The 25,546-nt window shown below is 37.7% G+C and overlaps 2 protein-coding genes across 7 annotated transcripts in view; both read left to right on the top strand.

Moving 5' to 3' along the window:
- The first annotated feature begins 788 nt into the window (after positions 1-788).
- Positions 789-20,078, top strand: LOC124164337 (fibulin-1-like). Of its 5 annotated transcripts, none has more exons than XM_046541614.1 (9): positions 789-938; positions 3,776-3,900; positions 6,468-6,584; positions 7,347-7,463; positions 9,171-9,287; positions 9,782-9,898; positions 12,737-12,871; positions 15,417-15,563; positions 19,587-20,078. In XM_046541614.1, exons 2-9 carry the CDS (start codon positions 3,807-3,809, stop codon positions 19,769-19,771), a joined length of 1,029 nt encoding a protein of 342 aa, XP_046397570.1. In that variant the 5' UTR covers positions 789-938; positions 3,776-3,806; the 3' UTR covers positions 19,772-20,078. The 5 variants fall into 5 exon arrangements, with proteins under 5 accessions (XP_046397570.1, XP_046397569.1, XP_046397574.1 ...); XM_046541613.1 differs by having other exon boundaries at positions 9,165-9,287; XM_046541615.1 differs by lacking the exons at positions 789-938; positions 3,776-3,900; positions 6,468-6,584 and adding an exon at positions 5,726-5,763 and having other exon boundaries at positions 9,165-9,287.
- A 1,825-nt stretch (positions 20,079-21,903) lies between these two features.
- Positions 21,904-25,546, top strand: part of LOC124164334 (fibrillin-1-like) — a 69,711-nt gene continuing 66,068 nt past the window's right edge. The window contains exon 1 of one of the 2 annotated variants that reach the window (XM_046541610.1): positions 21,904-25,285. The gene's annotated coding sequence lies outside the window, so the exon portion shown is untranslated. The remainder of the gene's footprint in view (positions 25,286-25,546) is intronic. The other variant, XM_046541607.1, reaches the window with a different exon arrangement.

The following is a 25,546-nucleotide window of genomic DNA, read 5'->3' as shown; positions in this document are numbered from 1 at the left end:
AGGAGAACATAATATTAAAGCCCCACTATATTTTCGAGCCGACAGACGTGATGAATTAAGATAAATATTTTGTCGAACGGATATGTATAGGAATTCGTTTTTCCCCCGAACCATAAAGGACTTATATAAACGCTAGTCCCATCTTCGTTGGAGCACTTCATTTTTTTTAGCTGTAAACGGCTGGTGTCGTAACACTCCCCGCCACACGTCTTTTAGGCGGCTTGCGGGGTATTATGTAGATGTAGATGGAGACACACGGTGTAAATCTTGCGAATCTCTCCGATGAAAATGTCACGATAATTTAAACTTTATACACTTTCGGAAAAGTCTGGGGTAATCTCTGCTATTATCTATTCGATTGAATGTCAACCTTAGGATTAAATGACTAATTTATTATGCCTTCTATGGACCTTTGACGCATATGGCTCAGTCTAAGTTTTGTTCTACCTACATGCCCATAGTGGTCACAGAGTAGAATCACTGAGAAAAACATCGGAGATTGAAGAACTTGAATTAGAAGGAAAAATGCGATAGAGGCCATAATAAATTATTTCTCTTGAGCGCTGATATATTTCTCAGAAGAAACCTGCTAATCTCTAGACTAGCTTAAGCCTACCAGGAAAAGTGTTGGTGTTTAAAAGATATCCTTGATTGACATTATCCTCGATAATTATAATCCATATCAATAAATTTCCAATGGCGGTCTCATTGAAGAAGAAGGAAGCAAGGCAATATTTGAAATGGCTTACAAAGAAGGGTGAGGGAGGGCAAGACACGGAAAAGGCGTTATTTAAACGTCGTCAAGGGAGAACGGTTACCTTAGTCAGCGTACTCTCCTGGACTGGAGATTATCACCAACCACACACTTTGGATCTGTCTTGTGTCCCAAAGTCTTCACGACTTGCCGAGGTTCCAACGTGACCTCAAATCTTTCTAAGGTACGTCTATGTGGCTGGACACGATATTTCAATACTGATTGTGAGAGTGTCAGAGTTTTTTCGGATCATATGGTTTTTCGTTCATTATTATGGTTGCCGCTGAAAACCATCATATCTAATGTTACGGATACCATTAATGTGAAGCTTCTCTCCCACTTGGACAGTATTATTATTATTATTATTATTGTTATTATTGTTATTATTATTATTAAATGGTTACAAGTAGGCCATTGGCCTGGTAGTAACATGTACATATCGTGCAAACACAATAGAAAACATTATAAGAAGCCCTTAGTCCCTGCTTCTTCAACCGCTTTTTAACCCTTTCGCGCCGAATCCCGCACCTGTGCGGCGAGGATTTTTTTTCCTCAACTACGAATGCCACACCAGTGCGTTCAGAATGTTCTTACCCTAACCAACGAATGCCGCGCCTGTGTGGCACAGGTCGAAAAAAGGGACCGTGGCGGACACAATAGACTCATGGACGCGGTCGCCCCTTGTGATCCGCCTTAGCGCGAGCCCAGCCCCTTCTTCGGCCGCTCAGGTCGACCCTCTCCTATCCCCTCCACGCGGTCAACTACTGTTATTTGCAGTGTGTTTTTCAAAAAAATATTTGTTGCTTACTTTTGAAATCCAATGCTAGAAATGAATTCATCTTTTTTTGCTGACCACATGGAAATTTCAAACGAAATTCTAACGTTAATATCAACAGAGTTATAGAACAACTACTAAATATACTAAATCCGTCTATATAAACGTTAGAACTTCGTTTAAAATTTCTGCACGCTCAGAAAAATACACGAAATTCATTTTGAATTGAAAAAAATCGATACGAACAACAAGTATTTGCATATATTCTGCGTTAATATTTTAGCTAGTTGACCGCGGACTTGTGCTTGGAAGGGGCTTTTAATCCTTCTTGGGTCTGGCACAGAGGCCTTGGAAAAGGATAGGCGCCCCACCGATTTGGGTCCAAAAATGTTTCGGGAGGGACCCACTGCCTTTATTCGACGCGGAAAGGCTTCGTACAGAGGAGTAAAGAAAACTTTCAAGAGACTCGTATTGAGGAAGAATTTCCTTCAACGAAGGTCCGGCACGAAAGGGTTAAAAATATGTAAATTTTTCGGGAAGGGTTCAAATAGTTGTGCTGGTAGGTCGTTCCAGTCCCTCATGGTCCGATTCAAGAAAGAGAACTGCTTTGTATTTGTCCTTTGTGATCGGAACTTTATCTTGAACTGGTGATCATTTTTTCCAACAAAGCTAGTTAAAAAAATGTTTTTCCTTTATTTATTCTTGACGAGTTGCTGGTGTTATCCTGGATTGATGGCGTCCGGCCTAAATATAGTGTGATGCAAGGCTAGCCCTCTTAGTTCTCGCGAAAAGATAGAAAACCGTGTGTCTGTAGACTTAATAGTTGATTGTTTTCTGTGGATCCTTATTCATAACATTTTAGCAGTTTTTATTTCTTTCGGCAAAATTCATTTCTTTCTCACCATAATTCCACATTCTCCATCCGGAAATGACCACAATCTAACCCTAGATGTCATTGTTCAGTCCCTCCCTTACACGACTTAAACTATGGAGATGGCGCGCCGACATTCTGACTTTCTCCCGGAAATGTAGGCTTCTGCCCCCAAATATTCCGGATTTTGCTAAAAGCTCGCGTAAGGAAGGATCACAGTTACCAGTGGCCGGTTGCTGCGGTATTTCCGACCCTGGAGACGTTAAAATCTCCCATTTGTAGAGACCATACGAATGGCTAACTCAAGAAAAGCATCATGTCCAAGTTGGACGATTTATCTTTTTTTATTTAAGTTGTTGCTAAGTGCAAGAGTAAACGTTTCCTACTAGAAGTCAACACGTCATGCTAATAACACCGAGCATATGTTTTCATAACATGTTTCCTTTCAGTAGGAAATGTTGAGTCTTGCAGCTAGCAAAAAGAAGAAGAATCCTCCAACAGAGAACGACGAAGAAAAAAAAAGAAAAATCCTCCAACTCTTGGACATGATGCCTTTCTGCAGTTAGTGATTCTTATATGGTCTCTGCGTTTCTGAACCAGGTGATCGCTTCCTCCACAGACGAAACAAGGCCGCCATCTAAAGCAGTGCCCCTTTAGCTGGTATGTTCCTCCGCATGCGGTTCAAATATTTGTTAAAGAGGTCGCCCAAGCTTTGATTACAGCAGCGAAATACGATGGACGGCACTGACACAAAAAATATAGAAAAAACTGGAAAGCAGACCGGAAATGACGACCTTTGAAACCAAGTCTCAATTTATGCTCCAATTTTGTAGGGTGAATTAGCTTTAAATTGACCTGCTTGGCTTAAATAATAAATAAATGAGAAATCACTGTCGTATACCAATAGAAATCCTTCGTTAAGATGAGCTTATTTTATTTTCAACCAATTGATTCCACTAATTGAGCAATTGGTTATTTTTAAAAGCATTTTAACCCGATTGTGGCAATGCTTCCCTTAATTTTATTTACCAGTGAGTGTAAGGGTGGGGCAGCTCAAAGTTTAGGTACCTCCACGTGGTGAGCACTGATTCCAATTTTTTTATTCCTATGACCACCTTCTCCCCCAGTACAATGGGGGTTCCGGAAATATTTTAAAAAATAATGCGCCTGGAAATACATTTTACATAGTTTTGGCGCAAAACAATTAGCTTTAAGGAGATGCAGTTATTAAATGTCAAAACTAGTAAAAAGTTTTAAATATTTTTTCCCCTAAGGCTTTGGGGGATCTATCCCCTTATTCTCCCCATAGTTACGCCACTGCCTATCGCATTGACGGTATACATTTCATTTATTTTTCTATCTTCGATACTTTCAGTTTTAAAGGTGGCAAGGAAGCTGGGAGAAAAATGAAGTATTCGAGCCTGTTCGTCGGAGCACTCATCTTGGCGGTAGCTCTGCCTTTATGCTGCGGGTATTACGTTGTGGATGGCCCACAAGCAGGTGAAAAATTAAATTATATCCCTAAGTAATTAGAGAAAGAAATGAGATATCAATCAAAAAATTTATAGATATAATTTATGGAAAATAGATTTAACAACCAAGTATCAATTGATTTTAGTGGTGAATGTTTACGAACATTTTTTAATAATAATCATAATGCAAACGCGATGTGACATTTTTCAACAAAATTTGATAGATTTTAAATAAATTGGACAATTACTTCAATATTATTGCACACGATACGACAGTATAATAGTGGACTGTATTTTTTTTTAAATATGCGTCGGGAGATCCACGCCATCCCAATCACCACTCACCTGAATGTCGGTCTCCTATCGATGTCTTCCTCAGATCAGTGTCGGCTCGAGACTCTTCCAATACAACGACAGATTCACAACTGCCATTCGCGGACAACACAGTCGAAAACAATAACTTAAACAATGACATTTCCGACCACGCGGGCGCACAACAAACAACAAAGACGGCGAGTGGCGATTAAATCATAGGAGTCTCTGTGGCGCGAACAATTATAATCTAAACAAAAGGATTTTACTTTTTTACCTGATACATATTCGTATGCTGCACGACATATTTCTTTTCCTAAACTTTCATTTGATTACCTAAATTATAATTTTTATGCAAGTGGTTATTTATGATTTTTTTGCTAAAACGTTTGAGGTTCAAAGAATCATAGCAATTTATCATATTAATCAAAAATTATAGCCGACAATTAACCTCTTTCAGCACAGTAGGTAGATGTTAATGGATGAAATGTAAATGCTTATTCAATCACAACCGTTGATGCTGAGCCGTGAATGTTTCTAACTAATTTACAATATCAGATATTCGTATTCAAATTAACCTTATTCTAAAATGTATATTATATTTTTGATGTCATATCTAAAATAATAATCTAGGATCTGTTTCATGAAATGTACCCATTTTATAAGGTAGCATCAACCAGTTACTTGAACGTGATTTATGTCAAGACAACTCCTGAATAATTGATACTTTTAAGAGCGACTGTATCCAAGTATTGCGAAGGGAATTCATTTCTTGTGCGTCTCATTATCACTGTAATATGGTTTGTATTCTCTCACAATTACATTGCGACCTGATCTGAATTATATCAACAGAACGTTACTCGTAGAAACGCTACCATTACATGCATTTCATTGACATATGTAAGCGATTCACTGCAAGGCACACAAATTATTTATTAAATGGCATTTAGCCAAGCAAAAAGCGTAAAAAGAGGATTATACATCAAAATTTTTGAAAAGTGGCCTCCAAAATCAAAGGAGTCTAATGACATCGTGCAACGCTCGGGAATCAGAGGGTGGCAAACCCTTGATTTGGATGCTGATGTGTCATGGAGACTCTGCCATGGCGCGTGGGCGGATGGAGTATTCTTACACCGTGTTGGAATAATCCAGACATCAACTTGTCCATGGTGCCCTGATGAGGAGGCTACAGCTTGGCATGCGAATACCGCTACTTTACTTGTATTCAGGTTTACCCAGGCAAAGCAGATTCAATGCCAAAGGAGTTATACTAGCAAATTTCATAGTTACACTGCCCAAATCTGATGTGCATCACAGTGTAAAACTGTATTTTAAAGAAAAAGTAGATTTTGTAAAATACTTGCCTTCTGTAACAATGAAATTATTGAGAAGGCTTAGGTCTGAAGAAAGTTATCACCGGGATAATGATTCGGTTAAAAAATACCTAACCTTTTGGGGATAAAAGGATTAACAGATAAATTTAATTACTGGTGAGTATAGCAAACATTCTCTTTAAAAAACATGGGCGTATGTGACTGCGAAACAAATCATACGTCGATGGAAGGCATCTGTCGCCCAGGTGAGTAATGGAGCCTAATTTAACGAATTTAAATTATGAAATCCACGATTTTCAATGTGGAGCATAAAAACGAAGAAGAAATCCATAGGGCATAAATAAAATGTGAGGATGATTGTGGAGAGCTGTTTACGGGATAAGGCGGTCAGCATATTTGTTGGTCAAATGATCACTGCAACTGAGCATGACGGTAGTAACAAAAAGCTTCACATTTCCAAGAGAATACCGCCCAACAGAAAACCGCCACTCGTCCTAAGTAACTGATTTTGGGTCCGTCCTAGGTCTATTTCCTTCCCTCTGCTACTGTTATTATCGGTCTATCATACCTCATATCACGAATTCTTACCATGAGAGACATGGCCTTTTATCTGGTAGCAAACAATTTTGACTCAACTAAGGGCATTGAAAGGCAGATAAAACCAATAACAGTTGTATCGGTATTCCGTAATTGCGATCTATATTGATTGAAAATGAAGAAGGTAGGATTATAATGCATATATAGCCCTCCAATTCCCACTCATAGATTCTCACGCCACTTTCTAAGTAACTTATTTTAGGGTCGTCCTTGAAGTTCTTTTTCCTCCCTCAAATATCGTCATTATCAGACTATCATGCCTCCTATTACGCAAAAATACTTACCCTGAGAGAGGTAAACTTTTATCTTAGCAACAAAATCTTTTGACAATTACTTCTTTTTCTTACATCAGAACTTGGAGAGAGATGCAATTACACCTATGAATGCTACTACAGATACGCAAATTGCAGTTGGGGCATATGTGAATGCGAAACAAATTATATGGAGATGGAAGGCATCTGTCGCCCAGGTGAGTATTGGAGCCTAATTTAACGAATTTAAATTATACAACCCGCGATTTTTAATGTGGAACATAAAAACGAAGAAGAAATCCATAGGGCATAAAGAAAATGTGAGGATGATTGCGGAGAGCTGTTTACGGGATAAGGCGGTAAGCATATTTGTGGGTCAAATGGTCACTGCAATTAAGCATTAAGGTATAAGCAAAGAGCATGAATTTGCCAAGCAATAGGCCATAGTTCCGTTGAAGCTTGAGATGGAAGGCATCTGTCGCCCAGGTGAGTAATAGAGACTAATTTAGCGTATTTAAAGTAGAAAACCCGCGATTTTTACGTGAAATATGAGAAAACGAAGAGAAATCGTAATTACTTAAAGAAAATTTGAGGATGATGAGGATTATGATGACTAAGAGCCGTTTAAGGGATAAGGCGGTAAGCATATTTGTGGGTCAAATGATCACTGCAACTGAGTATGGATGTAGTAGCAAAAAGCATGAAATTTCCAAAAAATTGACTATAGTTTTTTTGAAGTTTGATACATTTTAGATATTATTTAACCTCCATTTATAGCCACCTTAGCCCTTTTTCAGATAGATCCGCAACTGGTCCTAAGTAACTGATTTTGGGGTCGTCTTTGGTCCATTTCCCTTCCTCAGCTATTGTATTTATCGGTCTATCATGCCTTCTATGACGCAAAAATACTTATCCTGAGAGACATGACCTTTTATCTGGCAGCGAAAAAATTTGACTCAACTATTCTTTTCATCCATCAGAACTTGGAGCCAGATGTAATGGCACTGACGAATGCTACGACAGACATGCAACATGCCGTTGGGGCGTATGCGAATGCGAAGGGAATTATACGGAGAAGGAAGGAGTCTGTCGCCCAGGTAAGTAATGGAGCCTAATTTAACGTATTTCAATTATAAAACGCTATTTTTAATGTGAAATATGAAAAAATGAAGAAGAAATCCTAATGATTCAAAGAAAATTTATGTTTATTGACAATTTTTTAGCAACGAAATTCTCCATACTTACCGTAGGCTAATTTCGCTAGGAACCGTTATTGTTTCTGTTAAGAAAATTCATTCGTTAATGAAGTTTGACATCGATACATTCTTTACCAGAAAGTGTGCAGGAATTTTTTTTCTTTAATTATTACCAAGACAAGGAGAATAATGCCTAACCTACGTCTTCGGATCAAACGAAATGTGGTACGAGATATCTTACATATACAACATAACTGAAGAGCAGGGAAATGTAGTTAACAACAATAATAGTTGTATCGGTATTGCATAATGGCGATCTAAAGTGACTGAAAATAATGCAGATAATCTTTAAGCCCTCTTCTCCCCCCAACCTCCCAAAGAAAGACGCTACTTCCTAAGTAACTTAATTTGGGGTTGTACTTGAACTTATTTTTCCTACCTCAAATACGCATTGTCATTATCAGACTATCATGCCTATCTAGCAAATCAATCAATCATCTATCAAGCAAAATACTTACCCCGAGAGAGGTAAACTTTTATCTTAGCAACAAAACCTTTTCACTGAACTATTTGTTTTCAAGCATCAGGACTTAGAGGCAGCTGAAATTACTCCAATGAATGCTACGACAGACATGCAAATTGAGAATATGTGAATTTAAAACAAATTATACAGAGATCGAAGGCGTCTGTCTTCTAGGTGGGTAATGGAGCCTATATTAACGTATTTTAATTATAAAACCCGCGATTTTTAATGTTGAACATAAAAACGAAGAAGAAATCCATAGGGCATAAAGAAAATGTGAGGATGATTGCGGAGAGCTGTTTACGGGATAAGGCGGTAAGCATATTTGTGGGTCAAATGATCACTGCAATTAAGCATGAAGGTATAAGCAAAGAGCATGAATTTGCCAAGCAATAGACCATAGTTCCGTTGAAGCTGGATAGATTTTAGACATTATTTAACCCAAATTTTTAGTCCCCTTGTCCCCACCTAACAGAAAACCGCCACTTGTCCTAAGTGACAGATTTTGGGGTCGTCCCTGGTCCATTTTCCTCCCTCAGTTATTGTTATTATCGGTCTTTCATAACTCCTATCACCTAATAATACTTACCCTGAGAGACATGACTTTTTATCTGGCAGCAAACAATTTTGACCTAACTTAAGAAAATAAAAGGTAGATAACAACAATAATATTTGTAACAGTATTGCATAGTTACGTTTTAGAGTGACTGAAAATGAAGCAGATAGACTTAGAATTCATATATAAGCCCCTTTGCCCCGATATGTGCGCCGCTTCCCAAGTAACTTATTTTGGGGTATTACCACTCTTTTCTTGAGGAGGTTCTCGATAAGAAAAACGCTCTTGATAACGCTCCTAGGAGGAGGCGTGAAACGTTGAGTGAAAATGTTATGCATGCAGCAATACCCGAGAACCTCCTCAAGCATAGATAAAAGAAGCTGCGAAAATCTTCACGCGAAAGTCTTACATCTTTTTTTTCCTCCTTCAAATATCGTCATTATCAACATATCATGCCTCCCCTGAGAGAGGTGACCATTTATCATGCCACAAAAATGTTTGACTCAACTACTTTTTTTTCAAGCATCAGGACTTGGAGAGAGATGCAATTACACCTATGAATGCTCAGACAGATATGCAAATTGCAGTTGGGGAATATGCGAATGTGAAACAAATTATACGGAGATGGAAGGCATCTGTCGCCCAGGTGAGTAATAGAGACTAATTTAGCGTATTTAAAGTAGAAAACCCGCGATTTTTACGTGAAATATGAAAAAACGAAGAGAAATCGTAATTACTTAAAGAAAATTTGAGGATGATGAGGATTATGATGACTAAGAGCCGTTTAAGGGATAAGGCGGTAAGCATATTTGTGGGTCAAATGATCACTGCAACTGAGTATGGATGTAGTAGCAAAAAGCATGAAATTTCCAAAAAATAGACTATAGTTTTATTGAAGTTTGATACATTTTAGATATTATTTAACCTCCATTTATAGCCACCTTAGCCCTTTTTCAGATAGATCCGCAACTGGTCCTAAGTAACTGATTTTGGGGTCGTCTTTGGTCCATTTCCCTTCCTCAGCTATTGTATTTATCGGTCTATCATGCCTTCTATGACGCAAAAATACTTATCCTGAGAGACATGACCTTTTATCTGGCAGCGAAAAAATTTGACTCAACTATTCTTTTCATCCATCAGAACTTGGAGCCAGATGTAATGGCACTGACGAATGCTACGACAGACATGCAACATGCCGTTGGGGCGTATGCGAATGCGAAGGGAATTATACGGAGAAGGAAGGAGTCTGTCGCCCAGGTAAGTAATGGAGCCTAATTTAACGTATTTCAATTATAAAACGCTATTTTTAATGTGAAATATGAAGAAATGAAGAAGAAATCCTAATGATTCAAAGAAAATTTATGTTTATTGACAAATTTTTAGCAACGAAAACTCTCCATACTTACCGTAGGCTAATTTCGCTATGAACCGTTATTGTTTCTGTTAAGAAAATTCATTCGTTAATGAAGTTTGACATCGATACATTCTTTACCAGAAAGTGTGCAAGAATTTTTTTTCTTTAATTATTACCAAGACAAGGAGAATAATGCCTAACCTACGTCTTCGGATCAAACGAAATGTGGTACGAGATATCTTACATATACAACATAACTGAAGAGCAGGGAAATGTAGATAACAACAATAATAGTTGTATCGGTATTGCATAATGGCGATCTAAAGTGACTGAAAATAATGCAGATAATCTTTAAGCCCTCTTCTCCCCCCAACCTCCCAAAGAAAGACGCTACTTCCTAAGTAACTTAATTTGGGGTCGTACTTGAACTTCTTTTTCCTACCTCAAATACGCATTGTCATTATCAGACTATCATGCCTTCTATCAAGCAAAATACTTACCCCGAGAGAGGTAAACTTTTATCTTAGCAACAAAACCTTTTCACTGAACTATTTGTTTTCAAGCATCAGGACTTAGAGGCAGCTGAAATTACTCCCATGATTGCTACGACAGACATGCAAATTGGGAATATGTGAATTTAAAACAAATTATACAGAGATCGAAGGCGTCTGTCTTCTAGGTGAGTAATGGAGCCTATATTAACGTATTTTAATTATAAAACCCGCGATTTTTAATGTGGAACATAAAAACGAAGAAGAAATCCATAGGGCATAAAGAAAATGTGAGGATGATTGCGGAGAGCTGTTTACGGGATATGGCGGTAAGCATATTTGTGGGTCAAATGATCACTGCAATTAAGCATGAAGGTATTAGCAAAAAGCATGAATTTGCCAAGCAATAGACTTTAATTTTGTTGAATATTTATGCATTTTAGACATTAATTAAATTTCAGACGAAGCCCCGATATTAAATCATTCGAATGAGTATCAAGTTTTTTTGTCAGTAACCAAAAGAGAGAACGACAAGTAATCATTATTTAATTTGCCGTTAGCATCGCTGGCTCAGTACACGTATAATTCCTCCCTCAGCTACTAAACCCAATCGGGTTGAACTTCGAAGGTTGGACTTGAGACGTCATTCTAGTTTCCGCTGCCGCAAGTGAGGTGACCTTAGGGCGAGGCTTTGAGCGCTGATGTACGTGCAGGTTGCTAGCAGTTAGCAGAGTACCCAGCTACTATGTAGCGCTTGGCTTAAAGATTGATTACTAATATCTTACCAAACGAAGGAAATTTTCCGACTATGGGCAATTTTAATAAGTGATTATTAAGAGACGTTTCCCTGAGCTCTGTGCCTCATGCATGCATTGGTAATCTCAGACGATGTAAAACTCCTATCTACTCGTATAGCATCTAGGTCTCCGCGACGTCACGTGGAGTGGCATCGCATGGCCGCCAATCTGGTCTTTTTCAAATGAGGTTAAAATTGACCATAGCCATTCGTCTGAAATGGGTATTCTAAAACCAAATAATTTGTATATTATGAATACATTAATGGTGGGTAACGAATCGCAATCAATTGCCTTTCATTTTCTTTGATGAAGGAAACTACCCTATTCGCCTTTCTACTGATCATAAATATCAAGATATTATTAAGAATCAGATCAGGATCAATGCAATGTAGTAAAACATGATTCTGCCTGTAAATAAATTTGATAGCGATATAATGAATTGAATACACCCTCGTAAAGAAAACATCCGGTTAGTCTCTTACACAAAGCAGAATGTCTTGGCTGACTGAGTCGCTCATCAACGCCCAACCTATCTTTCGTGAAAACGAAACATAACTTTCTGTGAAATATACATGAATTGCCATGATAAAAAATTCCCCTAGACCGGGAATCCAACCACGGACCTTTGGCTTTCACCGCCGTACTCGCGGCAGGATTAGAAACACGTGGGCCGTTTTCTTCAAGCTCCAATGGGCCATGAGCAGAAGACGAAATGATTTATTGAAAATTATTTCATTGATAAATATTGTGCACATATGTGATATTCTTTCAACATAATCGTCTTGGGGATTGAGGGGTTGCTCGTGCCTGCGGACAAGCTTTACTATACCCTCTTCATAGGGTGTTTCCGCCAATGACTACCAAAGAATTTTGCCTTCGTCCTGAAGCTCATCGCCCGTGTGAAAATGCTTCCCTCCCAGCCACATCTTCGTTTCAGCGTAAAGATGGTACCAGATCGGTATTGCACGGTGGTTGATCGAAAATGCCCAATGGAAATTCAATTGCATTATTTTCGGAGCGCTCCTTGTAGACGCAATCGACACGAAAAATACAGTACCAAACGGAATACAGTTTACAAGAATAGGCACACACTCACAAAATAGCATTGGCAATATCCCTATATCAAAGAAACTAAAAAAGATCTCATACAATACATGACGACTCTTATTGCAATTTCGGATCTCCACGCCATTCACATTAAAATTAAAATGGACTTTGATTACGCATGGTAAATGAACAATAAGAACGGAAAAATTTGGCGTCCAAGAATAATATCTTGAGCATTATTCACATGAATTTATAAAAAAAATACCACGATGAGTGACTACAATTACTGTGGAAACGCCGTGAATACCACATTCCATCACAATTGAGCTTACTATTAAACCTATAATCGATGGAGATAAAATCCAATAGCAAGAGTGGAATTCAGTAACAGTGGAATGGATTACAGATTTTTCAGGCTCTAATCTGGGGGATGACTGCAATAATGACTATCAGTGCGGTAATAACGCAGAGTGCGGCGGAGGTGGACTGTGTACGTGCAAGACCGGATTCCATGCGGGTGATGACCTGATTTGTGTTAAAGGTAAGAAGGATTATTTCAGTAGGCTTATATTCCATTCTCCACGGGCGTTAATTTTACGCAGGAATCAAGAATAGATTCCGATAAGATCCTCATGAATTTCATCTAAGTCGTAATATGGTACCCATGTAAAGCTAATATTTTCTTCCCTCTATGGGATTCGTTACTTAATTAACAGAAAATAGAGAAATGATAGATAATTTACAATTTTAAAGGGAATAAAACATGATTGAGATTTTTTTGGTAAGCCTCTCATAATATTTCTTAGTTTGAAAAAATATATCCGGTGATATTGTTAACATTGTAATTTGATATGTTAACCCCTTCACGTGTTTAACGGAATTTTCTTAATAAAATTATAATTTGTCCGAAAATTTTTAATTAATGTCTCAATTAAAAATTAAATAAAATTTCCACACGGAAAATACTCTGCTCATAGAAATGAAGAGATCACAAAGGCAATTTGAAGGCCAGTTTAAAATTTTCTTCAAAATCAAGAGTCGTTCCTTGATCTTTTGTGCCCTTGTATGCGTTCAACAACATGAGATTTCTGAATCAAGCGAAAAACACGCATTTCTTATGGATTTCAGTGATAAAAATATCGAAGTGTTGCGTTTCAAACTCATCTGTGTGATTAACACAGAAAATCTGCCACAATCATATTTGGAAGTAAGGAAATAAAACTTAGTAAGGAAACCTGACGATGTAACCAAATTACGAAACCCGGGTCGTGCCCATAATTAAATAACAGTGAACCTTACATAGCTTTATTTCCTTACTTCCAATATGGAGAGGTTTCACAGAGTAAAGCCTGAAGTTATTAGTTATACAATCATATTTCCCCGCTCGCAATCGAATTTTATTGGAATGGTTATAATTTATTTTTACAATATTAATTAATATAAATACTCACACGGATCATGAGTAAAGTACGCAAGCAATCTTAAATTATTTAAATATCATTCCCTTGATATGATTTTTACTAAACCACACAAATAATATATGAATGATGGATATTCATATTAATACTTCACCAACACCTTTGACAATAAGTTATAATGTTATTGTCTAATAAAAAATATTAAATAATTCATAAAAGAAAAATTAGGCATGCTTGTAAATAATATCTATGTGCACTTTTCCATTAGCGTTCAACCATTGGCGTCGTCAGCATCAACACTTGGGGGGGGGGGGGACAAATGGGGTTATATTAATTTTTTTATACAATTTAGGGGGGGGGGGGGAAACTGACTTTTCAAATATGGCGGCGACAACCGTGAACACAAGCAAAGATATTGATAAATATTTTTATTGACCCACTCTCTCTTCTGACCAGTTTATTCTGATCCATAATTTAATCGCTGCAACGCCTACATTATTAGAATTCAGGATAAGAGAACATACATTCCATTAGAGTATACGTCTTTCGAATGTACATATTTATTAAACTTTAATAAATATGGATATAAAACTTTACTCACATATTTACGAAGCTCTCAAGTTTATAATACAGATGTTCCATATATCCTCCATCAGTGACCCGAACAATATCACATCGATACTCAAATTCCTCCCATACTGTGGCAAGCACGTCCTTCGTCACTGATGTCTTGGCAGTACGGATCCGGTTCTTCCCCTCTTCCAGGTTCTGTGTGATTGGTTGTTCATAAACGTTGACTTTAACACTAATTACAGACATATGGGATTACGACCCAAGTATCCGGACGAAATACCCACTGCCTCACCAAATTACTCGTCTATGAGTCTATCCTATTTCTAAAACCGCCTTCAATCATAGGTGTTTCAAATACATTTTGAATAACTTAAATTTCACCGTTGTGATGTTTTGTATTTAAAAATAATAATAATACTAAAAAAAAGAGACAAAAAATAAACCAAAACAAATAAAAGGCAATAATTATTACAAAAAATAATATAATATTTAATAACAAAAATAAAAATTATAAAAATAATAAAATAAAAGACCAAAAAATAATGTTATGAACTTTAAAAATATATATATCTATTGTAAAATCTCAAGTCAAATTAGTTTGCAAGTTTCTTTTTCACACAAACCACACCACAGACGACAACAGAATATATGCGCACGCCGCGGTTTATTCTTTGTAATTGTGACTGGTTGAGGTGAGGTTGACTCACCGGTACAGAGTTAAATGTACACGCCTTCGGCGATGCCAATGAGTGAATAAATCCCACAGGATGAAGTCACAGGGTGTCAAATCCGGTGACAGTGTAGCCAACCTGAGACATGCTAAGTCCCCAGCTGCTTGACGACCAGTCCAACGGTTCGGTATAGTTTCATCCAGATATTCACGCACTTGGCGACTCTAGTGAGGGGGTGCAGCTTGTTGTTGAAAAATGAAGTTGTCTTAGCGCAGCCTTGGAAACAATCGAGACGCAACGATAGATAGTTTGGATAAAATAATACTTTGTAATACGCATATTCTTTTTGAAACACCATGTACATTTGTTATGGAGCATTCATTACGTGGAAAATAACGATCTGAACTTTTTATTTCAATTTCAGGCAACGCATCGGTCGGCAGCAGTTGTATCAACAACGTAGGCTGCGAAAAAGTCCCTGGTTTGAAGTGCGATCAGATCTATAACCGAGGAGAGTGCGTTTGCAGTGATGGATTCCATATTAACGCCGATGGAAAAACTTGCGCTCAAGGTAAAAAAGATGACTGGGAAAAAACTTCAAAATATGTCATTGTTTGATGCTCAAATGTTAGGATTTGTTTTCATTCAAAAGGAACGGATGACCAAGTTTTTGTCTATCCACTTCTTTGAATACTAATTCACTCTTAGATTCTCACACATTCATGCCAGCAGCAGGGTAGTTTCATTCATCAAAGAAAACGAAAGGCATTGATTGCGATTCGTTACCTACCATTATTGTATCCATAATATACAAATTATTTGGTTTTAGAAATCCCAGTTTAGACGAATGGCTACGGTCATTTTTAACCCCATTTGAAAAAGGCCAGATTGGCGTCCATGCGATGCCACTCCACGTGACGTCACAGGGACCTAGTTTCTATACGAGTAGATAGGAGTTTGACATCGTCTGAGATTATCAATGCATGAACGAGGCACAGAGCTCAGGGAAACATCTCTTAATAATCCCCTTTTAAAATTGCGTATGATCGGTAAGTTTCCTTCGTTTGATAAGGTATTAATAATCTTTATTCGATCGAAGCGCTACCAGCTATCTGGGTACTCTGCTATCTGATAGCACGCTGCATCGCAGCGGCGCACATATCCTCGCCCCAAGGTCACCTCACACGGCGGCAGCTGGAACCAGAATGACGTCACACGGGCTTTTCCCAGCATTCATACTTAGCCGTCAAGTTTCCACGCCCTTGAAATTTTTCACGTTTCATTTAATCGCGAAAAATGGATATCGTCATTTAAAAATCTAAAAGCGTGAAATGCGTACTCCAATACTTTTAATATTTCGATTTAGGCAAAAAATAAACAATAGGTAACCACCCTACTGTGCATAATATTCGCACGTGGAATCATATTTATACCATGGGTGAGAAACAAAATATACTAGAAATTGCCAATTTCCCGCTTTTTTCACGTTACGACTTATTGCTTAAACACGTTTATAACTCTGTAAGATAATGCTTACCCGATCCAAAATCATTTAATGCAAGAGCCACCATACTATACATCAGTCGTTAACTGGATCGCATATTTCATCCTTCCTACTGGTGCAGCTTAGCTTCCGGGTTGTCCTCCGCGTCGATGCATCTTCGTTACGACAGTTTCGCCGGCGTTGCAGTAGGCGTCTTCCTAAGATTGGTTTGACGCAGCTCTCCATTCCTCTCTTCTATCCGCTAACTTTTTCGCAGCGACATATTCCTTCTCTTTTTTAATACATTCAGTGCCGTCCCTTGCCCTACTTCCTTTCCATCCGTCTTTCTACGGTTGTTTTCAACAGGCCACCATGTCTAATAATATGGCCAACTAAGTTGTCCCGTCTTTTGCTTAAGGTTTTTAGGAGGCTTCTCTTTTCTCTCACTTTTCTAAGCACTTCCTCGTTACTCACACGGTCAATCCATTTTATCTTCATCATTCCTCGGTAGCACCACATTTCGAATGCTTCCACTCTTAACTGCTCTGCAGCTGACGAAGTTCAAGCCTCGCTTCCATAGAGAAACATCTCCATATGTAGCATATGGTTTGAATTGTCGGATGCAAATTCTAGGCCTAGTTTTGGCCAAGTGCTTCCTGATTGGTCAGTTTGTGGAAGAGTTTTCTGTAAGCGTTGGAGAGAAAATGACTGTTTTCCCTGTTGAAATTAGGCGTTTTGGCTATTTCGATAGACTCTCATATGATTCGGGCATTCCCACTGATTTTATTCGTTTCACATCACCAATGTTTCAGCGAACGACTCGCCCATGCTCCACTCGACCAGAGATGGTATGGACCGGAAGTCAGAAAATCATTCATGCCACAGAGAGCATGCCATCCAATGATGAAAATAATTCGAGCTGATTTATCCGCCATTGATCGCGAATAAACAGTAAAAAATATAAGCTGTCTAAAGGAACTGTAAAGTGTCGTTATTATACATTTAATATGTTAATTTTTCCATATTAGTTACTTTTACATTAAAATAAAAAGTTTATTTAATACAGTAATTGTTGTATGTTGTTATTAATCCCAAATATGAGTTGACCGTTTGCCTGTAAGAACCCCTAGAAAAAATCCAGGATCCGTCTTTCGTTGATCATACGGAAACATGATCCGCTGATATTGCTAATGTCGGTAATTAACATAAAATTAGTGGTATACCAGCAATAATGGTAGGCAGTGGCGTAACTAGAGATATGCTTTGGGGGGAATAGTTGGGGCAACCCCCCCCCCCCAGGAAACAGGGAGTTCAGGAAAATGTTTGAATAATAACATGCCTAAAAATGCATTTTAAATCATTCTGCCACTTAAAATTTAACTTTAAGCAGAGGCAGTTATTATGTATCAAATCCATAGAGGATTTTTAAATAATTTTTTGAATTCTCTGTGGCTTTGGGGGGGAAAATTCCCTCATCCCCCCCATAGTTACGCCACTGACGGTAGGTATGTCCTGGGCATGTGGAGGTTAAACTGGTGTTTGTCTCTAGAAGACTTCACATATACGTCTTTATAAGATTCACGAAGCCATTCACGCAAAAGGCAGAATCGTCAGATTAACGCAGACGTTAAAGCGTAAGTATTTATCTGGCGACGAATCACTGCAGTAAAGTGCCCGATGGCCCGAAAAATGACTGAGTGCTACATTGAGCAGCTACGTATTGCAATACAACGCGTTGTCAGTTGGTCGCATTTAGGGGAAAATTCCACTGTTCTTGTCATAGACTTCCAACTCCACGCAAAACGTCATTAACAGGGAAGAGTTTCGCCTACTTTAAGTTCAGATGGCACTAGCGTCGGCAGCTCAGCATTTGCCTCCAAATTCAAATCACTAAAACACGACCTCCCGCTCCATTCCATTATTTCAAGTCTATTTGCTTCTGCTCAAAGTGCCCGCAAACTCGTACGCACCAAATTACTGATTCTCAGGAGCGAATGGGTAGTTTCGTAGTATTTTTATTCGGAGGAAAGAGCCACCAATGCTTCTGGGCAGTAGGCTATTGGTTATCTAAGGTATTGCACAAAAATTAAAATCAAATATAAAAAGACAAAAATAATATTTATTGCCAACTAGTACATTATTCATGAGAATAACAAAACTTAGCCGAATATTTCAGTGCTATATAATTTTTTTCACGATGGAGTTCTGGCGAATAATTCATGAACTCCTGGATAAAGAAAGAATAGAAAGAAACACAATCAAAGTACATTATTTGTAATGTTTCAGAAATTAAAGGAACTACACCTCCCTATGAAAAACACACTGGAAAGTTATGGGAAATGCCAGGACTTAATGAATTTCAAACAAAATTAGCTATCACTGAATTGACTATAACTGAGTATTGAACTGTCAAACACCATTTTTAGACGATACCCACAACAATCAGTTCAATAAGACAACAATGGAAGCATGGATAATGCGATAATACAAAACTTTTTAAGGAACGCAAAAATTTTTTTTTTTAGCGTGAACTTCGTTTCAAAGCAGTCATCGTGGAAGTTTATTCTAATTTTTTTAACGGCCCCGTAAAGGTTATTCACTGAAAACGCCGTGGATATTAACTTGAATCATGTCTTTCATCACCATCGTCATCATCTACTGCTCTCCAGACCTGCATAAGACTGCCCTCAACATGATGAGTAAAGTTGCGCTCCGAAACGGAGTTTTTGACCCGATCAGAAGCCCGGTAAACATTAAGTGCCTCTCACAAAGTCTTTCACACGTCAAAATTATTCTTATGATCTTCCTATCATATTTTCCAAGGCATTCTTCATACATACTTGGTGTATCCATGTCTCAGTTCAATAAGTTACAAACAGTCTAACAACGCTTCTATAGATCTTCAGCTTTGCATTCTTTGGTAGTATAGTTGATATGAGGAGTGCTGAATTTGTAAAATATGCGAATTTACTACTCACCAAAAAGTCTTTCGCGACTTCAAGTTAGTGATCTTTCTTTCCATTACCAAATGTCAAAATAAAATGAAATCGATCATCAGCGGAGCAAGGAAGAAATTCCTTCGATAACGGGTGCATTTATATTTTTTTCCAGGTGTAGAGAGTTCGTGTACCCCATCTTCAGGCTGTTCGGATCCAGCGATGGAGTGCAAGGAAAGCCCAGATGGAGTGTACACTTGTCAGTGTCGAGACGGATACGAGGCTGTTGGTGATGTCTGCAGGAAGACGGGACACTCCGTTCACGTGCACGTAGACGTGGACGTAGACGTTGACGTATAATGACACTAAATATCATTCATCGCCCCAAATATACGTTGAATTCATTGAATTGTAATCATTAACACTGCTTTTGGATGGGTTAAGAACCGCCTGATTATAGACGTGGTGAAATTTTACCAATCCAAGAATATCGTTTGACGAAAAGGAGTGCATCTGTTGGATGCGAACGAATAAAATGCGAGAACAGTGAATAAAAATCTGGGAAGTACTTGTTGCGGCGAGTAAAAAAAAATGGATTCATACTGCATGAAAATTATGAAAATGCCATGATGATTTGAACCAATAAAATATGCTCATTCTTCAAGAACATTAAACGAAAACATTTTATTTATGAATCATTAATCATGGAAGATTTAGACCTTACATCGTTCAGTCATTTTAAAACTTCGGTTAAGAATGAATATAATTGGTCAACTAAACTATACCGCAAGAAGGAAGCATATTTCAGAATCATCGAAAAAATATAATTTTTTTCATTTTCAAGACCTCAAGCTCCTACGCCAATACGCTACGCCACAATAATTTAATTCAAGTAATAAATGTTTACTTTTAAAATTCAAACGCAAATATGGGGAAAATTGAAAAGACAGCAGAGGATTTTAAGGGCTAGGGACGGGATGTGCAGTGCTGACTCATTACTGAGAAATTGCATCTACATCTACATAATACCCTGCGAGCTACCTCTACGGTGTTTGGCAGGGGGAAATCAATCGCCAGCATACAGCATGCAATAGGATTCCCACATGTACACCACACGGTCCGAAAAATGTTACGCAAACAAACAAATTACACTATCGAATTCATTCAAAGGCAAAAGACACACTCTACTCAAAGGAATTGTGCCAATAAATCTAGACCAAACAAAATATGCTGTTAGAAATAATAAGCAAATTCATAAACATGCATTGAGGTACTTATATCGTACTTCATATTGATATGTGCCTAATTTTGCATGCTGGTGATTGATCACCCCCTGCCAAAAACCCTAGAGGTGGCTCGCAGGGTATTATGTATATGTATATGTATATGTAATGATTTCTCCCCGGGCTCATTGATGGGTAAATTTCCTTAGTCACGTGATGTGCATGATGGGTTTATGGAAGAGGGCGCTAGCTACTCGCCCTCTACTTTTCTCCTTACTCTAAAAAAAGTTTCGTCCCGGGTCAAAACTAAACTCCTAGGAGATTTTAATTTTATGAGAGAACGAAACTAAACTCGTATTTTCGTCTCCCTCCGGGTCGAAACGGAACATATTCGTTTCGTTTCATACTTTACACCCCTGGTGTGCCAAGTGCCACAGGATTTCGCGTTCGTCACAAAATTTCTGCACGAACGTTTTTGACTTGGTCTTTGCGCTTTCGCTCGACATTCATTGTGTATTTTGAGCTTCATAGTACAGTTAATACTGCACCATGGAAATATGCTTTCTGTCAAGGATCCCATTCGATACATATGGAATCTGCTTTTTTGTGAAATAAATCCGATTACAATATCTTATGGAAGTTAACATCAACAGGGATAGTTGAGCATTCATTAAGAAGGAAATGACAAATAAGTGAACGGCAACTCAATGGGATCGCAAATCGTTCAATACAAGTGTCGGTAAAATCGAAAGTTCAACTGGATTATAGTAGCAAATACGGAAATTGGGATATCTTCTTTGTTATTTCAGTTAACCTAAAGAATTTTGGTGAATTTGTGTATCTTAGCCATGCAACCAATTGGAAATACACATGATTGGTGGACTCCTATTCCATATGCTTTGACTCTACATTTTCTTCTAAGTAATCCTGTTGCTATTCCTCAAAGGATTCAACATCCACTTATATATATTTGTTGGAATTTGTTGGGGGACAACAACTGACTGGAAAAGAAGCCAATGGGACCGCAGATTTTACATTGCAAATGTCGGTTTGGGAGAAATTTGTTGTATAATCGCCATAACTAACTGGCGTGGTTTTGTTAGACGCTAGTACTGGCGTGGGGGCACATCAGATTCCCAAATTACTAATTTAATTTCTTAATAACTACTGATATTTAGTCAAAACCATCATGCATTTTTGAAAATTTACATTGTATTTCTGCATTTTTAAATTGTTAGAGTTTGATATTTTCAGTATTATAATATTTTTTTCATGTGTTTAGTAAAACTCATGCAGTTGATTGCCTTTCAGAAATATTAACTTCTCAAACACCTTGTCCGACATTTTTGCTCTTTCTGGTTTCAAAATAAAGTTACCCCATGAAAATAGTCTCTCCAATGGACCAGTAGAACATATTGGGGTATTGTATATCATAAAAAGTTCACGAATATTAGGATAGCCCTGATTAAAACATTTGAAGGTTTTATCTGTATTAGCCATAAAAGAAGCAAACTCCAACTGATTTCGTGATGTCTTGCTTTTACTTGGCGAGGCTAAAACATAAAAATCAGAGTCCTCTTCACTATTACTGTGGATAGAAGGTGTGCCATTATTCTTGACTTCTTCCAAACAATTTAGGCACAGGTTAGCAATTCGCTTCCTATCAATATCACTCACATTATTTGGCAACCAAAGCATTCTGAGAACATTTTGCTGCTGCCAATATTGCATCAATCACTTCTGGAGATAGATTATAATATTTACCACAACGAGTGTTCAGAGCAGTCAACAACTCGGGAATGAAATATAAAGTATAGAGCAGTGGCTTCTCCAGCTGATCCTCAAGTTTCTTGCGTATAGAAAATAATGTGGGTAGAAGTTATCCATAGAAACAGCTGTTCCCACTTTGAAGCACATCAATGGCTTGTGCAATTGGTCGCAAGCAAGCAATGAATTCTTCCACATAGTCAAATTCTGTATCAGAGAATAATTGCTTCGTGTCCAGTTTCCGTAACACACCATTCATTTTTGGCCTCAATTTTACAATTTGAGAAACTACATCAAACAGTGAATTCCACCGAGTAGGGCAAGAGTATACGAGACTACAATCAAGAATTTCAGTAGTCGTATCTGAAGATTTAGGCCTACGTGATGCATTCCAGGTATAACTACACTTTGCCATTACAGATTTGTGCAAGCGATTAACCAAAGATGGAGAGTTCTTGAGAATTTTTGTTAAATCGGTTGTTCCAATTAAGGATAATATATGAGAAAAACACCGCAAATGTTTGGGTAAAAACCTGTCTTCTTCTAAATCTTCACATGCCATATTTATTGAGCCAAAATTCAGCTCAATGCAAGGCTCTTCAATGTCGCTATCATCTTCATGCATGGACAAATCTGTAAACAATACGAAAACTGATTTAGCAAAGACATTGAATTTTTATGCATAAATTGTACTGTAAGAAGTTCATCAATAATAATTATCATATTATTGTCTTAAATTATTACCATCACTGTCTATATTTATTATTTCACTGCAGCCAAACTCTACGAATGCATTTACGAAATTAGACCCATTATCCGCAATCTTTGTGGCAACTTTCTCATTGTTTAAGTGATGAAAATTATGTGTAGGGTGTCTGCTATATTCTTGTAATCATGTGTGCCTTTAAATCGAACACATGATATAACAGCACTTTCACGAATCAAAGTTTCATAATTTATCTGGAAGCATAAATCAGTTAGCATATTTGATTAATTAATAAAAAGCGTTAAGGCCACAAAAGGCTTTAGATAATATTATCTTACAATTTACCCAATGATCTGTGACACCAAGGAAAACTAAGATTCTCCAAACTATCACTAAGTTCAATCACTGGGTGAGTGAAGGTATGCTTGTAATTAGTATGCCTTTTTGTTAATGCAAAATGTTTTAAATTCCGTGTATAACAGTGGTTTCTCGAGAAAATCCATCGAGTACTAATTTTCTGTTTAATTAAAAGAAAAGGCTGACAACCCTAGATGGCCGGGTGATCATCTACTTACTCTATTAGCTGTTTTTCTTAGGAGCGCTGGGGCTGAAATGGAAAATTTTTATTTCGTGAAGAGACTAATTGCTACGACAAATACTTCGTGAAGGAAGCGAGGGAAACTGATCCTTTAAGTGTTTCTCCTGATAACTATATTTACTTTTCATAGGCCGTCACAAGAAAATCATTTAAGACCCACGCTGGAAACATGAATGTCTCTTTCTGTTTCTAGGTTCATGCGTGCTTCCTTATTCTTCCGCATTTAGCACTTCGAATGAATGCATTCAAATTATTAATGCAGCACCTACCAAAATTCCTATTACATGCTAAAGTTTCTTTCCTGTCCTACATTAATCTTTGTGGAAACCACCATTCGGATTTTTTAAATGAATATTGAATATGAGGTGTTTTTCATTCAGATATCAATATTGATATGTACGATTGTGATGTTTATAAATTGAAAATTAATTCCGTCTCATACATTCAGATAGTTGCCGTTCACATGTTCAAGTTACCTGTAATACTTCCAGCCTAAATTACCTGGCTATTCGCTCTTAACCTCTGCTTTCATATTAATTGCTTTCACATCCCAGCGTAAATGTTGGCATCCGCTGTCATCGGAAAGGATAGTTTCATACATTTTTACGACCTTTGCTCTCCAATGAAGGAAGTTCTTATGTCCCGAGTTTCTCCTTCGTTCAATTCCGCCAAACAGCCGCCGGGCATCCTGAATTATAGGCAACACTTCGCGCGTAGTAAAGTGTTTTTGTGTATTAAGTTGCCTTAATTGCCCATCAATCATCGGCAGCACTTCAAATATTTACGATTGACAATAATTGTCTGGAGACAGTTGTATAGAAAATATCTTTTAACACCTTATTCTCGTTTACAATTATTTAGCATCATGCAAGTAAATGTATGAATGGTCTTGAATACAAAATGTGATTGGTGAAGTGACACCAATTATCTGCAGTAGAAGTGATAAATTGAATTTCACGGTGCAACGTAGACTGCCTCACCATAATAGATGTCTTTGCTATTTTCAAATTTCATTTCTATCTTGTTCAAAACCATTGAAAGTCACATTTGAACGAATCAGTAATACAGTGTAAAATATATTTTTGAAGTTTGAATTATCCGTGTGGTTGCACTTATGACTTATACGCATACAGTAACTTTCGGTGAAAGAATGACGTACGTTTCCAGCAGTGACATTAATTCGTGATTCGTCAGTGAATCGTGAGCGGCAACACAAATGTTAGGCTCACAAATCACCTCAACTAGTAAAAAAAGAGTCGACTCACGGTTCACGAATCATGAAAAAAAGTTATCCGAATCACGAATCACAAATCGCAGTTTGTGATTCGCGATTCATGAAGACGAATCATGCCCATCCCTGCTTTGAGGAATGCATTGACGTAGATTGAGCGTAGTGCGGAGATCACCTGGTGCGTTTCTCACGTCCAGATTACTGACTGTCGCTGATAAAAGCACACATCTCCGATAAATGTCTATTTTTTGGCTTTCTTTCTCAATATCCACTTTATTGGGACAACACCACCCACGGAGGAACAAGCCGGCGACTCATCATTAGGTGTATCTTTATTAAAGAAAATCAGGTAAGCATGATTACGTAACCTACCTTCTGTATTGCTGGCAAATTCACCTTCACAAGCTCATTTATGCTACTCTAAAGATGTATATATATAACGTGGGGGAAAGTGGCAGTGAAATGAAAATGACCATGATGTAAAATATCTGGGAGTAACGATATCCCCAACTCTACCGCGAGTAACATGCATTATAAATACTTGTGGTAATGCTCTGAAGAAGCTAATTTGCGATCATGTGAGATTTTTCACAAATGTGGATTCGTCTAT

Source organism: Ischnura elegans, chromosome 8, assembly GCF_921293095.1.
Source record: "Ischnura elegans chromosome 8, ioIscEleg1.1, whole genome shotgun sequence".
Lineage (NCBI taxonomy): Eukaryota > Metazoa > Arthropoda > Insecta > Odonata > Coenagrionidae > Ischnura > Ischnura elegans.
The sequence above is the reverse complement of the archived record's forward strand: the minus strand, read 5'-3'. Positions and strand labels throughout refer to the sequence as shown.